Source organism: Musca autumnalis, unplaced genomic scaffold (genome assembly GCF_047663935.1).
Source record: "Musca autumnalis isolate F117 unplaced genomic scaffold, ASM4766393v1 scaffold_3, whole genome shotgun sequence".
NCBI classification, from domain to species: domain Eukaryota; kingdom Metazoa; phylum Arthropoda; class Insecta; order Diptera; family Muscidae; genus Musca; species Musca autumnalis.
The window spans coordinates 227,397,291-227,411,120 of record NW_027411866.1 but is presented as its reverse complement, the minus strand read 5'-3'; the positions used below and the strand labels follow the sequence as shown (position 1 = coordinate 227,411,120).

Below are 13,830 nucleotides of genomic sequence, written 5' to 3'. Positions count from 1 at the left end.
TGACTTTACAGGTTAAAAATGGTAAGAAATGGTAACCTCAGGCACGTAAAGGAACAGAGCAAGTAACATGGTTGCCGCCTTGCGCATGTACGCTATACGTCATCAGTCGGCATTAAATTAGGTAGGCTTTATTAATAAACAAATCAAAATCATCTGTTGTTTACACACGTCAAATGTGAGTGAGCGAAAAGCATTTTCCTCTCAGTTCAGTTTGTTAAGAAATTGTGACTTTTGTTTTATTGAATTTAATAAATTAATAATGAAGGAAACAAAACCTTTACCCCAAATACAACAATTAATACATGATATTAAAGTTAGGTAAGTTCTGCCAATATTTTATGTTAAAATAATGATGAAAAAATTTGCATTTTCTTCCACACAAACAGTAAAGTAGATGGCTCTTTTAATATAACCATAAAAACATTGGAATTATTTAAACAAATTATAACAAATGCCAAGTGGCAACATGCCGAGTAAGTAATGCGAGTAATGAGGAGTATTGTAACATTTTGAAAATGATTAAAACTTAAATTTATTTTAGGGAATTAATGCATATAATACGTTCTCAGGGTCAAATCCTGCAATCAGCATTGCCGCAGGAGACCGTTACATCGAATGTTACTCGAAGATTATTGAAAATTATACGTGAAGAATTTGATTTGTTGCAAGCGAAAGTAAGTGTTGCTGATCTTTTGACATTTGAATGGAATTTTGTAAACAAGTCCAGTTTAAGGGAATGTTTTAGGCATCATGTTGCCAGTTTTTGGCGACTGGTGCAATCTTGCCTTAACTGAGCTACAACAAATGCGGGTTTACCTTGGCTAGCGTTCTTCAACTGCAATCGTTGAGGTGATCTCCAAGTGTATGTTCTAAGACACACTTCAACTCTCGCTTCACGCCTCAAACATTTTGTTCTATGTCTCTATGCCGTTTTGAGTGTGTGGAATTTCAAAAAGGTAGAGGTTCTGGAGATATCAACCCGCCTTGGGGAACTTCTTTTTTCAATCTACCGGCCTTCGACTTCCTATTTATGAATTCTACAAAACGACTGGCATCCACACATAAAATTGATTATGCAACTCGTCCTCGAACTGCTTGGGGTGGTTGAAGGTATAGAAAGCCTTCAATAGGTTTAAAGACACCATGACTCTACATATCACGGTCTGTTCTGGTTCAATCATCGACTGGTATGATGGCCAGCATAGATGTTGCGTTGCTAACTTAGCCCCTAAACTCCAAGACTTTTGTTGGAAATACTTTTCTAAGCTCTAAGAAAATGAATTAATTTTCCTAATTTTACAGGTTCATCACTTGGCAGATGATTCGCAGGCTACACTTTCCCTACATAAACTAGTTACACAAACTAGTGAATGTGATGTTAGTGTTGATTATGGTATACCACGGGCCGGGCTCAAGGAAGCCTTGCTTGATCATTTGGAAGAAATTGAAACTGAATTAGAGACCAGCTGTGAAAGTATATGTGCCCAGGCTGAACAACACATACATTCAACGGAAGTCATTCTGACATTGGGTCATACCAGAAGTGTTGAACATTTCTTAAAACGGGCCATAAAGAAACGTCAATCATTGACCATTATTATTGCCGAATGTGCACCGGCATGTAGGGTAAGTATTAAATGGAATAAATCTATTGAAGATATAAATAAACCTCTTTTTTCCTCCTTTCTTTAGGGTCACAATTTGGCGGCAAGCCTGGCCAGCAACAATGTTGAAATTATTGTCATACCCGATTCAGCCATATTTGCCATGATGTCTAGAGTAAACAAGGTGATAATTGGAACGCACAGTGTTTTGGCTAATGGAGGTTTGCGCGCAGCATGTGGTGCCTATACAGTGGCATTGGCTGCCAAACATTATTCGGTGCCGGTCATTGTACTGGCACCCATGTACAAATTGGCGCCCGTACATTTATGTTCATACGAACAAGATGCTTTCAATTCACTTGGTTGTGCCGAGGGTGTGTTGCCCTATGATTCATCGGCAGCACGTTGTGCAAAAATCTATAGTCCCATATTTGATTATGTACCACCTGAATTAGTGACGTTATTTATTTCAAATACGTAAGTACAAAATTGAATTGAATGAATCTTAAAATGTAATCTATTTGTCGTTCTAGTGGTGGTCATGCTCCTTCCTATGTTTATCGCTTGTTGACTGAACTTTATCATCCTGAGGATTATGAAATCTAATTTACATTGAGCCGGCCCCCGCTTCGTATGTGTTCTTCTATTCATGTTTTCTACTAAGTACAGGAATGCTTATATCAAACAACTAATAAAAACCAAACTACATTTGGTGAACATGATAAAGCAAGCTTCAACCTTTCCCTTTCTTCTTCGATTTTACATTTTAAAATGGATTTGTTTTTTCGTCAATTTTTGATTCTCTTTGAAACGTTTAAAATCCAATTAGCGGCAAATTTTTTTGCTGACAAATTCCAATAGTTTTCTTTCGTTTGTCAGCCATTTGCAGTGACGATTGTTGGCCATTTGTAGCATTTTCCAATCAGTAGATTTTGGACATTTTAAAGACAAGTTTATTCGTTTCGGTACAAATTAAAGAACAAAAAAAAAGACTTATTAAATACTTACAAAATACTTTTCCCTCTAAAAAATAAGACGAATATCCAAGACAATTTTAAAGTGATGCAATTTTGAAATTGGAAAAAGAATCATATTCAGCAGTAATGATTAAATATTTCAGTGTATACAAACATATAACTGTGTTGAAAACTATGAAGTTTATATTCTATTTATAACTATTAAAAATAAATTTAATTTGGAATTGAATGGAAAAATTCTTTACCTAAGTGTTGAAAAAATAATTTGCGTTTTTATACCAAAATGCGTCTAATGTCCAAAACAGTTTTAAACATAACAAAGAAAATAGTTTTTGAGAAATACCTGTGGAAATCTTCAACATAACCTTAAAAGAAAGACAAATCTAAAACATCAATATAACGTCATATGAACAAACAAATATTGAAAGCCAACAAAGTGGTAGTGTTTTTTAAAAATACTTCTGTGTAAGATTTTTGTTGGAAAGCCTTACTTTAATCTTAATATGTATATTCTTCTTTATTTGCCAACCCGTATTTGTTTTAAGTTGAAACTATGGTTTTATGGAAAAATCCGGGTCTAACCCGGAATTTCGCGGAAAATTATACATTTTCGTGACAAGAATATCTAATTCTGGAAGAATTTAAAAAAATGGAAGAGTTTTTATAAAGCTAGAGTTAAGCCCCTTTTTATTATTTTCTAAAAGAAAAACTAACAATTTTTATTCAGTAAACACAAAAAAGCTAAATCATGAAATCAATTTTTTTTAATAAAAATTGTAGGTTTTTGAAGTTATTTTTCATAGTATAATTGTGGTTATTTTTAAGTATAAATTCTTATTTTTTAAACAACAACAACACTTTTTAAGAACATTTTCTGGAATTTTATTATCAAAACATTTAGGGGTCGATTATGGTTAGCAACCCAACTCCAGTTGCGTTGCCCACAGCAAATTTAGTGATAGAATTTTCTATTTCCGCATTGTAATTTATACTTTTTTACAATATAATTAATAGCTGAAGGTTCAAAACACTGATATTGACTGAATTTGACAAAAATTTCCGTCTTTTTGCCCATTTTAATTGCATGATTTTCTCTTCTGGCAACGCAACTACAGTTGAGTTGCTATCCATAATCGACCCGTTAATTCCGCACTTGAAGAAGGACTTTCGTCCTTATGAGATTTCTAGATGTAGGCGATTTCTTTACTTAGTCTTAGCAGCATTTTGAATTCAAAATATTCGTTCTACATTGGCTGAAGAATTTAGCAAAATCGTATAAATTTTTCAATAATATCTACATATGTTTTGGAAAAAAATGTTATTTAAAGGGATAGGATTCAAAGGTTAATTTTCAAAATATCGTCACTAAGTCCACCTTTCAGAACAAATATTCTGGCGATTTGCATATTTTAATCTTGGAAGCAAAGTGTGGATTTGACATTTTTAGTTTCAAATAATATCTTTCAACGTAAGGGACAATACTATTTAAAATGGATGGGGGTGTACTTGGGTACTTTTTATAGTGAAATGGTACTGAAAAAAAGTACTATTGTACTGAATTTTCCACTCCTGCAATCACTACAGCGTTTATAATCAATTTCAATTCGATTTATTTATAATGAGTTTAGGGAAATATAGGATTTTCCTAATGTTTTTTAAATATTCAGGATTATTGTCCTCTTTGAGTCTTCCTAAATTCTTTTAAAACTCCGCGATAATTGTACTCTTTGAGTCTTTCTAGAATTATTAAAAAACCAAGATTATTGTCTCCTTTGAGTCTTCCTAAAATTCTCTTCATTATGATCAAAACGAGAGCTAGAGCTGTAATTGATCCTGAGAAAATCTACAATTGTTAAACTCCATCTCACCCTCATAACCTTTTTTTATACCCTGCTCGTCGGAGACACTTTAAAGTATTCATACTCTTGATCAGCATAATATGCTGTTTATTGGTATGTTCCAGTACTGCAAGAATCTACTAATTTTTACTATTTTTTCCGATAACATAAAGGAAAAAATGTTATCGTAGTAAAAAATAGTAGCAAGTTCTGGAACAGAGCAATTTGCTCCGTTCCAGAACCTGCAAGAATCTACTATTTTTTACTACGATAACACTTTTTCCTTTATGTTATCGGAAAAAATATTAAAAAATAGTAGATTCTTGTCGTACTGGAACAGACCAATTATTAGAGCTTTTTGCAGGGTTAACCTTCTATATGAGGATTTGTTTGAAATATAAGCAATGGAATTGACATTTAAAACCCAGTCGGTTTGTTAAATCCGGTTATATATAAACGGGGTATAACATTCTATGTCGATATAAATTTTTACTACACCTAGAATTTTTGTTTTTGAAAATGGGTTATATCGGTCTCATTTTTATATAGCCCCCATGGAACATACCAATTTTCGGTATTTTTAAGGTTTGTAATGAAGGGTTTCCCTACTTTGGCTAGAGTAGCGAGTCTGGGTCGCCAAGGATTCTTATACAAAATTTACTTATCTGAGACGGATAGAAAAAGACATTTGTTACCGTTTGACGCACTTTTTATTGTTTTCGTATATAGAGAATTACGCTTTACAGGAATTCGCTCTGGAATTTTAAGCAAGAAGTTCTTCGATTCGAGACCCGGCTGACTGTAGGTCCTCAGGATATGGAATGAATCTTATAAGGCTACAGGATCAATTTATATGCGAGATACCTTGATAAGTACTCAAGCAGGACAGGCTAATATTTTGAAGTAAAGGTAGATATATTAGGATATGCAGAGTATGGATTACATCGGTCACTCCCTACAAGAGTTATCGTGCGCATAATTTTTCCGAATATTTTTGAGGGATGTACCTGAAGGAGTAGACCGATATAGTTTATCTTCGAACTAAAACTATGTTTGAATAAAATATTACAAAGGCCAAAATTTGGACCGAATTGACAGATCCGTTCGAGATTTATCTTGCGCTCCAATCACTACACACGGTGTCATAGGGGTTTTTGCACCTTTCAGGATATTTTCTCATGAAGTATGGACTTGCCCCTTATGAAATTTGTACCGTCGTATGGGGGACATCGAATACAATTTGTTACAACAAAAATGAAAGCGATTCGAGAGCAGGTCCTAAACCGAACTTTTCTGAAATCTTGTGTGGGAGGTACCTGAAGGAGTGGACCGATTAAGTTCATATTAAAACTTCATCTAAGTCTGGTAGAACTTTCACGATGTACAAAGTTTGGGCCAAATCGTTTACTCCCTTCAAGAGTTATCGTGTGCACAATTTTTCCGAACATTTTCGAACTTTTGTGCGGGAGGTACCGGAAGGAGTGATATCGGTCCACTCCTTCCCATGTTCGAACTTAAACTAAGTTTAGGCAAAATATTACGAAAGCCAAATTTTGGACCGAATCGGTTGATCCGTTCGAGAGTTATCGTGCGCTCTAGACCAGCGACGACCACAGAAATACAGCCAAAGCGAAGACATGTATGAACGTATGAGTGAAAAAAGCAACAACCACATTATGTTTTTGTTTGTTTTCATTCATTTACACTGTACGTGAGAGAGAGAAGCAAATGCAAAAACAACTCAGTGTGCGCCCTCACAAAGAAGCTCGACCCTGCTCTAGACAGACAGACGGGTTGTCGATAAACGTGTTATCGATAAGTGTTTTTTCAAACTTGTAAACTCTATATTAATCCAAAAGGCACAATTCGCAAAAAAAATTGGTCTGTTCCTTTACTTTTAAAAATGGTAAAAACGGCAAAAGTAGTAAAAGTTGTAAACTGCTCCCATATGAATTGTATGGTATCTGAAGTAAAGGAACGCTTTTCGAGTAAAAAGTGGTAAAACTTGAAGATTCTTGCACGTAAAGGAACAGGGCTAATATTTGCTAGTTCTTGCAACTATTTGCAAGTACTTCTCATTTCTCTTTTACTGAACATGTTTGTTATCGAACAGCATTTTGTAAAAGTTTGTACAAACAAGAATGAATCTTTTAACGGTGAAAATGCTGTATACAAAATCAAACTTGATGGAGTGTCCTACACCATGGTATAAGTAAAGAGGTAGATTTAAATGAAAAAAATCTATAGAACCCTTGTTTTTCTTGAATTCCCAAAACTTCAAAATAAAAGCAACAAGTGTGTTTGTTTACAATGCATTTTTTGAGCATTTTATAAAAAACGCGAAAAATGAATGAAGAGTTAAGTTTTCTTCACACAATCGGGTTATGAATATGATAAACTGATTGTTTCAATTCAAATCTCACCAATTACTTCCATACAAATGGTCTAAAACCAATTTTAAAAATCATTGAATTCGATTGTTTTTAAAATTGTTTGGCATATTATTCAAACACCACAAACACATACACAGTTTGTTTATATTGTTTTGAAGTTTTAGGCATACTCGAATGAAAAAATTTAAATTGTCACAAAGCTTTGGCTAACCTTTCTTATTAAACCATGTCCTACACATGTTCATACTGTGCCTGACAGAAGCGGGGTTCAAAAAAATTGTTAGTATGGATTCAAGGATACAAGAACAATATCATATACTCATATTGACACGAGATTACAGATCTTAATGAACTGAAATGGGCTTATATCCGAGGGGTATCTGACATTTGGGCAGGGATATGAAGGCTACGCCCATATTTATGAATAACATATTGCTATATTTTACTATCATGCTTCTGGGATCACTTAAGCTGAATGAACTGAAATGGGCTTATATCCGAGGGGTATCTGACATTTGGGCAGGGATATGAAGGCTACGCCCATATTTATGAATAACATATTGCTATATTTTACTATCATGCTTCTGGGATCACTTAAGCTGTAAACAGATACAACATTCATCAAAACAATTTTGACGTTTTACGCCATAGCGACAGGGTTGTATTTTTTTAGCGATTCTCATACCTGGCCTACCTATGAATTATTGTACCATGGCCGTTTTTACACTGTTGGGCACGATGCCGAAAAATTCAAATTCATTTGAAATATATGCTGGCAAACAGATAAACGCTGGACTTTGGTATCGTCGTCGCCCTGTTGTTGTTGTTTTTTCTCGACGCCAAACTTTAATCAAACGTTGTATCTGTTTTCAGCTTCACTGTAGTCTATAGACTTCACATCCATTGAGAACTTATCGAAGAAAAATTTTAAAAAGAGTTAAATAAATCCCTATTTTTTGCCAAAATTGCCCGAAAGCTGTACAACGGGTCCAGTGGGGTATTATCACCGGATTACACCAAAATACTGGTGGATTTTTTATTTAGACACTCGAATAGATCATAAAAGCATGCCAACGTAAAAGTACGGAACACATTGTCAGTTCTGAATGACGATTTTTTGCAATTATCGATAACTGTCCAACCGTCCAGCAACCACAAAATATTTTGTGGTTGCATGATGAATGACAAAAATGAACGGCCACACTAGCAAGCAACAACAAAGCTGTCATTCAAAACTGACAATGTGTACCCAGCTAAATAAAACCTTCTTTGTCTGTGTTTAGACACACAAATTTCTCGGGAAAGTAAATTGAGTTTTTTGGGAGAGAGCGGCGAGGAAACAGCTCCTCAATACTCTTTCCTACCCCCTATTGCCTAAAAACTGAATTTACTTTCCCGAAAAATTTGTGTGTCTAAACACGGACTTTTGACTCTTAAAATGTTGGGTTATTTTATCAATCTTCATTTATTTCATAATTAAGCTTATACCATGGCCCAATAAAGAAGCTCATCCAGTCGGCAAATTCACCAAAAAATACAACTCTGCACCTTCATTTGTTGTCAAAAGTTGTTGTTGCTGCCAATAAAAATTATTTCACCTTGATTTTGTTATTATTAAAAATGTTTATTTATTTTTGATTTCTTTTATATCACACAACAATAAACGCCACCAAACACGAAGATAATTGTAGACAAATGTTTTATTCGCGATATTGCAAAAGAATTTAAACATTTTTTGAAATTTAGGTGAAATAACCAAAATTTGTTTTGATAATTTTGCTATGGGTAACTATGTTTTTTGGTCAATTTCAAACTACTGCTAAGTTTACATTTACGAAATCCACTCGATTTCATCTGTCAATTCCATAGCTCAAACGTCAAATGAAATCTCATCTGAAATCCATTGGATTTCATTAGAATAATTTCACTGAAATTTTAACATGAAATTATGAGTCTCTAGATTGAGTTCCATAGTAGAGTAAAATCATGAAATTGCTGTAATGGGGAATTCGGCCTAAGAACGCCTAATTTCATGAAATTTTTTAATGAAATTTACTCTAGTGTGGACCGGGACAAATGGATGTATCAGCTGGTCTTATTGGATGACCTTCTATTTGGATCATGGCTTATACAACGCCTAATATTTTCTGGATTTTAATTCACCACCAAACACTTAAAAAAGTTGTATTTGTGCTTTATATTAGCTGTGTTCCTTTACTTACCTGAGGTTACCATTTTTAAGGCCTGCGTACATAAGCTGCCTCGCCTGCTTGCTTCTGATAAAAGAATAAAAAAGAAAAGGGCAACCCAGTCTGAAATTTGCTCGGCCTTCATTATTCTTTTATTGTTATTATGTCAGAAATGAAGTAGGAAAGCAAGGCAACCAGGCGAGGCAGCTTATGTAGGCAGGCCTTTAACATTTGTTACTATTTTTAACCTGCAAAGCGTTCCTTAACCCCGAAAAGTGGCAAAACTGGAAGCCATTTTTAAGAGAGTGAGAGGGGAGAGAGAGCGAAAATGGCTTTCTCTTCTACCACAGGCTACCAGCAAAATTTCTGCAGGTAAAAAATGGCACTGAACTGATTTTTCGACTTTTGTTTGACGATTATTTCACAATGAAGGAGAAAACGGACGAAAAGCAGAAGAAAAAGTCGAACGCTGACAAAACTAAATTAGTCCCTGTTTATACAGGGAAAGTTGATGGGAAAGAAAATTGAGTTTATGGGCGAGGGAGTAGAGAGGAATAAGAGGGGGTACACACATCTCTGTACTGGCAAATTCTGTTCTGTTTCGTTTTTCTTCGTATACAACCTGAAGTTGGCTGCAGATTTATTTTTGCATTTTCTTTCATTTTATTTTCTCTGTCGAGAAACAAACAACAGCGGAGACAATTGAAACAAAAAACATTTGGAGGAAAAACTAATTTTTTAACCAAAAACAATTCGAAATAAGTGGAAATATCAAAATTAAAATACAATTCAAGGTTTCCTTTAATAATTAATTGTTTATCACACACGTCCATTTTTACTTTTCATTACAATTTTGCCTTGGCTTTGTTTTTGAACGGCGCAATGAGAAAATGAGTGTAAAGAAGAATAAGAAAAATTATAAAATTGACACAAACATGATTTCCGTGTCTAAACAACAAGGAAATTTTAAAGGAAATTGAGAAGAAATATTTTCTTTCCAGTTTGAATGTCTAAACACGGTCTTAAAAACTGTGTAATAAAAGACAAAAATTGATTTTTTATGTTTCTTTTTGACATTGCTGCCTGATCTACAATTTTTCCGTTCCTTTACTTTTCTGGTAAAAATGTTCATGAGAGAGCAATTTTGACACTTTTCTCTTTTACCACCCTTACCATTAAAAAAGTAAAGGAACAAAGCTATTTATTGTATCATTATACCGGTGTAATTATAATAAATTTAACACAAAAGATGATGTTAACGCACGAGAAATGATTTCAATTTATGGTCAATAATCTAATTCTAATGGCATCAAGAATTCCACATAATAGCGCAAAAGGAAGATATTAAAAGTGAAATGGACGGCTGAACATTTCATGAAATAAAGGACGAAAAGGCCACTAAGCCCTGTCTGTCTGATTGGAGCGCGCGATAAAACCCCGAACAGATCAACCGATTCGGTCAAAAACTCGGCCATCGTGATATTTGTCCAAATTTAGATCAAGTTTAAAAATATTGGTGCACTCCCTCGCGTATCTGTCTCACAATATTTCAAAAATGTTCGCATAAATGGTGCACATCCCTGTCACGATATCTCGAAGAAAGTAACCAATATATATATATATATATCATGGTACAATAATACAGGTAGCATTATCATGCCAGCTGATGGTAACATAATGTGTCAACTGCATTGAATTGATGTCAAATTTTGACATCTTATGTTGCCAACAATTGCCGATGCGGCTACCTGTGTATTTGTACCATGATATATATATACTTTTTATATTGCAAGATTTCTACTAGAGGTAGATCAATTTCGAATATTTGCTATATCGGTCCACCTCCCACACAAAAATTCGGAAAATGCCGTTTAAGACCTGATCTCGAATCGTTTTGATTATTGTTGGAACTGGGTCCACGGAAAATATGTCGAAAATAAAAACCTGTAAAGTTAGACAGTTTTGTTAAGTACAGTTCAAGATGGTTCGAAGATCCTTTGCAATTTTTTTCGAAGCTACTCATTGTGCTTCTTTTTATAGTGATATTATTTTATTCATGGGTAAGACCATGCTTCAGATTTACGTAGTCCTTACCGAGGTGCAATGTTAAGCACGACTGTTAGCCACATTTTTGTGTATTTTGTTAGATTCAGATACGGCGACAAGAAGGATGTGCCTTGATACTTCCGCTGACAGTATCGATACATTTCTTGACATTGTTCACCGTTCTGTGGTAAGCTATGCGCCAGCGTGGCATGCAAATGTTAGTGCTACGCAGTGGAAGAATATTAAAACCTGCCAGAAAATTTTCCGGTGCATCAGCAGAACAGGATCCCAGATAGCATTTAGAAGACTGTTTTTTCAAAAATCACATTGAGGAGTCTTTTTAGAGTCCTTTTGGTGATCAAAAATTGATTAAGTCGCTTGTGTGATCAGAAAGGGACTCGAAAGTGACTCCCTGTAATGATTAAAAAGAGTTCAATTTAAAATACAACAACAAATGTGTAGCAATCACAAATAAATCATTGAGGTGTTTAAAATGTGACAATTTTTTGTTATTTATTGTCACATTTTGATCATCTGGAAGATTGAAAAATGCTTAATCAAAAAAGGGTCATACAGGTGTTTGAAAAGTGATTATAATTATGTATACTCTGATCATATTTTGAACAGTTAGGTGATTAAAAACTGATTGCTTTGTTTTATTTTTATTTGGTTGTAAATAAAAAAATAAAATTCTCATATACACTTTCTACAAAATTTTGATATAAATGTAACGTATAATATTAAAGGTACAGACAAACACAACACAACAGGTTTTGCCAAGTGAAATGAAGAAGCAGTATACTAACCACCAAGCAACATAAAGGATAATTAAAAGACATAACAAAGACTATAAAACAAAGGAAAGAAACAAAGAAGAATAAAAAGAATTTTTTTTAATTTATTTCGTCTAACAAAAAGACTCATAAATGACTCCCTAAAGACTCATAAATGATTATAAACATGACTCTAAAAAGACTCGAAAAAGGGTCCGAAATTAATCAACAAAACACCAATAAATGATTGAAATACGACTCGAAAAAGACTCATTTGTGATTTGTTTAGAAGAGTCGCCTGAGGTTATGTTTTCCTACCGACAAAGGAGTCATTTATGATCAGAAAATGAGCTCATATTCTAGCTTTTTAATCGTGCAGTCGGATCAAAAAAGACTCGAATTTGATTAAAATTTTCAAAAAATGCTGACTGGGATGTATTGTAGTACCTTCTTGGTTGCTACCGCCACGATCTAGTGGACAGTCTACAAGTATCCGGACACGTTAGGAGAGATATTCATGAGGTCCAAACGTATAAGCGAGAACCCCTAGATCAACGAACTTATCAGGCTTGAATAGCATTCACACTGATGCACTCTCGCAGACAGTTCAGATATACAATGTGAATGCCTTACTTGGGGATCACCCCTCGTCCATCGCAGCAGTAGAACGCCAGCTGCCAAGGCAAACACGAGTGGTTTTAGGTCAGTGAAGTTCTGGACGATGCAGCTGCCTCAATTCGTATTGCCACGACCCGCCTCACCTGTCTCATGATTCTTTAAGGAGGCAACCAGGTTGCAGAATCTGCATAAAAAATATTTGTTTTTCTGTACAATTTTCTTTAATCATTTTATACATTTTGAAAATTGAGTATTATATGAAACAAAGTCCCAATTTACATTGGGCGAGTTAACTTGCGGCAATTGTCATTTTGTAGGAGAGAGAGGTGAGGCATATGGTAACACTTTGCCTCTCAGCACCCTCTCTCACCTACAAACTGACAATTGCCGCAAGTAAACTCGCCCAATGTAAATTGGGATAAACATAAACAAACACAAGTTTGAAGTTTGTCTCCACTGACAATTTTGAAAGAAAGCGGGCATATGTGTAGCGTTGATTTTCTATGGTTTTTACGAACCTGTTCTACCTTCCTTATTCTACCATGTATTTATATTTATTACAATATTGTGATGAAACAAACTTTTGAACATATACAGGAGCAGACTCTGTAAAGAAAACTTAGCCTCCTATTACTTTTTCGCGTTTTTAGTTAATGATCCAAAATATCAAATAAACAGTACAACCTGTTGCATATTCAGTTATGGTACATGGTACAAATACACAGGTAGCCGCATCGGCAATTGTTGGTAACATAAGATGTCAAAATTTGACATTAATTCAATGCAATTGACACATTATGTTACCATCAGCTGGCATGATAATGCTACCTGTATTATTGTACCATGGTTATGGTAATTCTGACAGAATAAGCAAATACACAAAGGCCTTGTTTTTCACAAGTTGTTCGAACCTGACCTACCATGGTTATTGATGTGCTTTTGTTTTCAATTGTTGTACTCATGCATTTGGTTGTTTTGTACTTACGACATTATTGTGCTTGCCCACTTGTATTGATCTTCCACCATGTATGTGAATGTGGTTGTTCGCTTAGAGGTAGTTTACACTATCTATCAATGTCATATGACACGAAAAAAACTATTCCATATCTACCCACGGAGGCAATGTGGAGACGTAGTTTTTTTACATTTTTGCTGGTGTGGCCCACAGGGTAAATGGCGTAAGGAAAATTTCCAATATTGTACATATGTATTACCGAATATATAAGGATGGAAAATTTCATGTCATATGACATTTACATATAGTGTAAACTACCCATTAGGCCGTCATCAGACCATCTGCTTTTTCACATGTATGACATCAGCTGTTCTGTATATTAGTATAACCAAAGTGACAACATACATGTGAAAAAGCAGATGGTCTGATGGCCGCCT

The 13,830-nt window shown here is 34.7% G+C and overlaps 2 protein-coding genes across 11 annotated transcripts in view; both read left to right on the top strand.

The window, feature by feature from the left end:
• The first annotated feature begins 145 nt into the window (after positions 1 to 145).
• eIF2Bbeta (eukaryotic translation initiation factor 2B subunit beta) lies at positions 146 to 2,334 on the top strand. Its single transcript, XM_073977083.1, has 6 exons — positions 146 to 318; positions 387 to 473; positions 542 to 674; positions 1,303 to 1,626; positions 1,693 to 2,081; positions 2,138 to 2,334. The coding sequence occupies exons 1-6, from the start codon at positions 260 to 262 to the stop codon at positions 2,208 to 2,210; spliced, it is 1,065 nt and encodes a 354-aa protein (XP_073833184.1). The 5' UTR covers positions 146 to 259; the 3' UTR covers positions 2,211 to 2,334.
• A 145-nt stretch (positions 2,335 to 2,479) lies between these two features.
• Positions 2,480 to 13,830, top strand: part of LOC141399058 (uncharacterized) — a 118,568-nt gene continuing 107,217 nt past the window's right edge. For 3 of the 10 annotated variants that reach the window (XM_073977067.1, XM_073977066.1, XM_073977072.1), the window contains exon 1: positions 2,480 to 3,046. In XM_073977067.1, coding sequence (XP_073833168.1) covers positions 2,988 to 3,046 — 59 coding nt within the window. In that variant the 5' untranslated portion in view covers positions 2,480 to 2,987. The remainder of the gene's footprint in view (positions 3,047 to 13,830) is intronic. The other 7 variants (XM_073977081.1, XM_073977074.1, XM_073977075.1 and 4 more) reach the window with 3 other exon arrangements.

Coding starts and splice junctions, on each gene's coding strand:
- eIF2Bbeta (XM_073977083.1), top strand. CDS start 260: ATGAAGGAAACAAAACCTTTACCCCAAATACAACAATTAATACATGAT. Junction 675..1,302: donor TTGATTTGTTGCAAGCGAAA/GTAAGTGTTGCT, acceptor CTAATTTTACAG/GTTCATCACTTGGCAGATGA. Junction 1,627..1,692: donor AATGTGCACCGGCATGTAGG/GTAAGTATTAAA, acceptor TCCTTTCTTTAG/GGTCACAATTTGGCGGCAAG.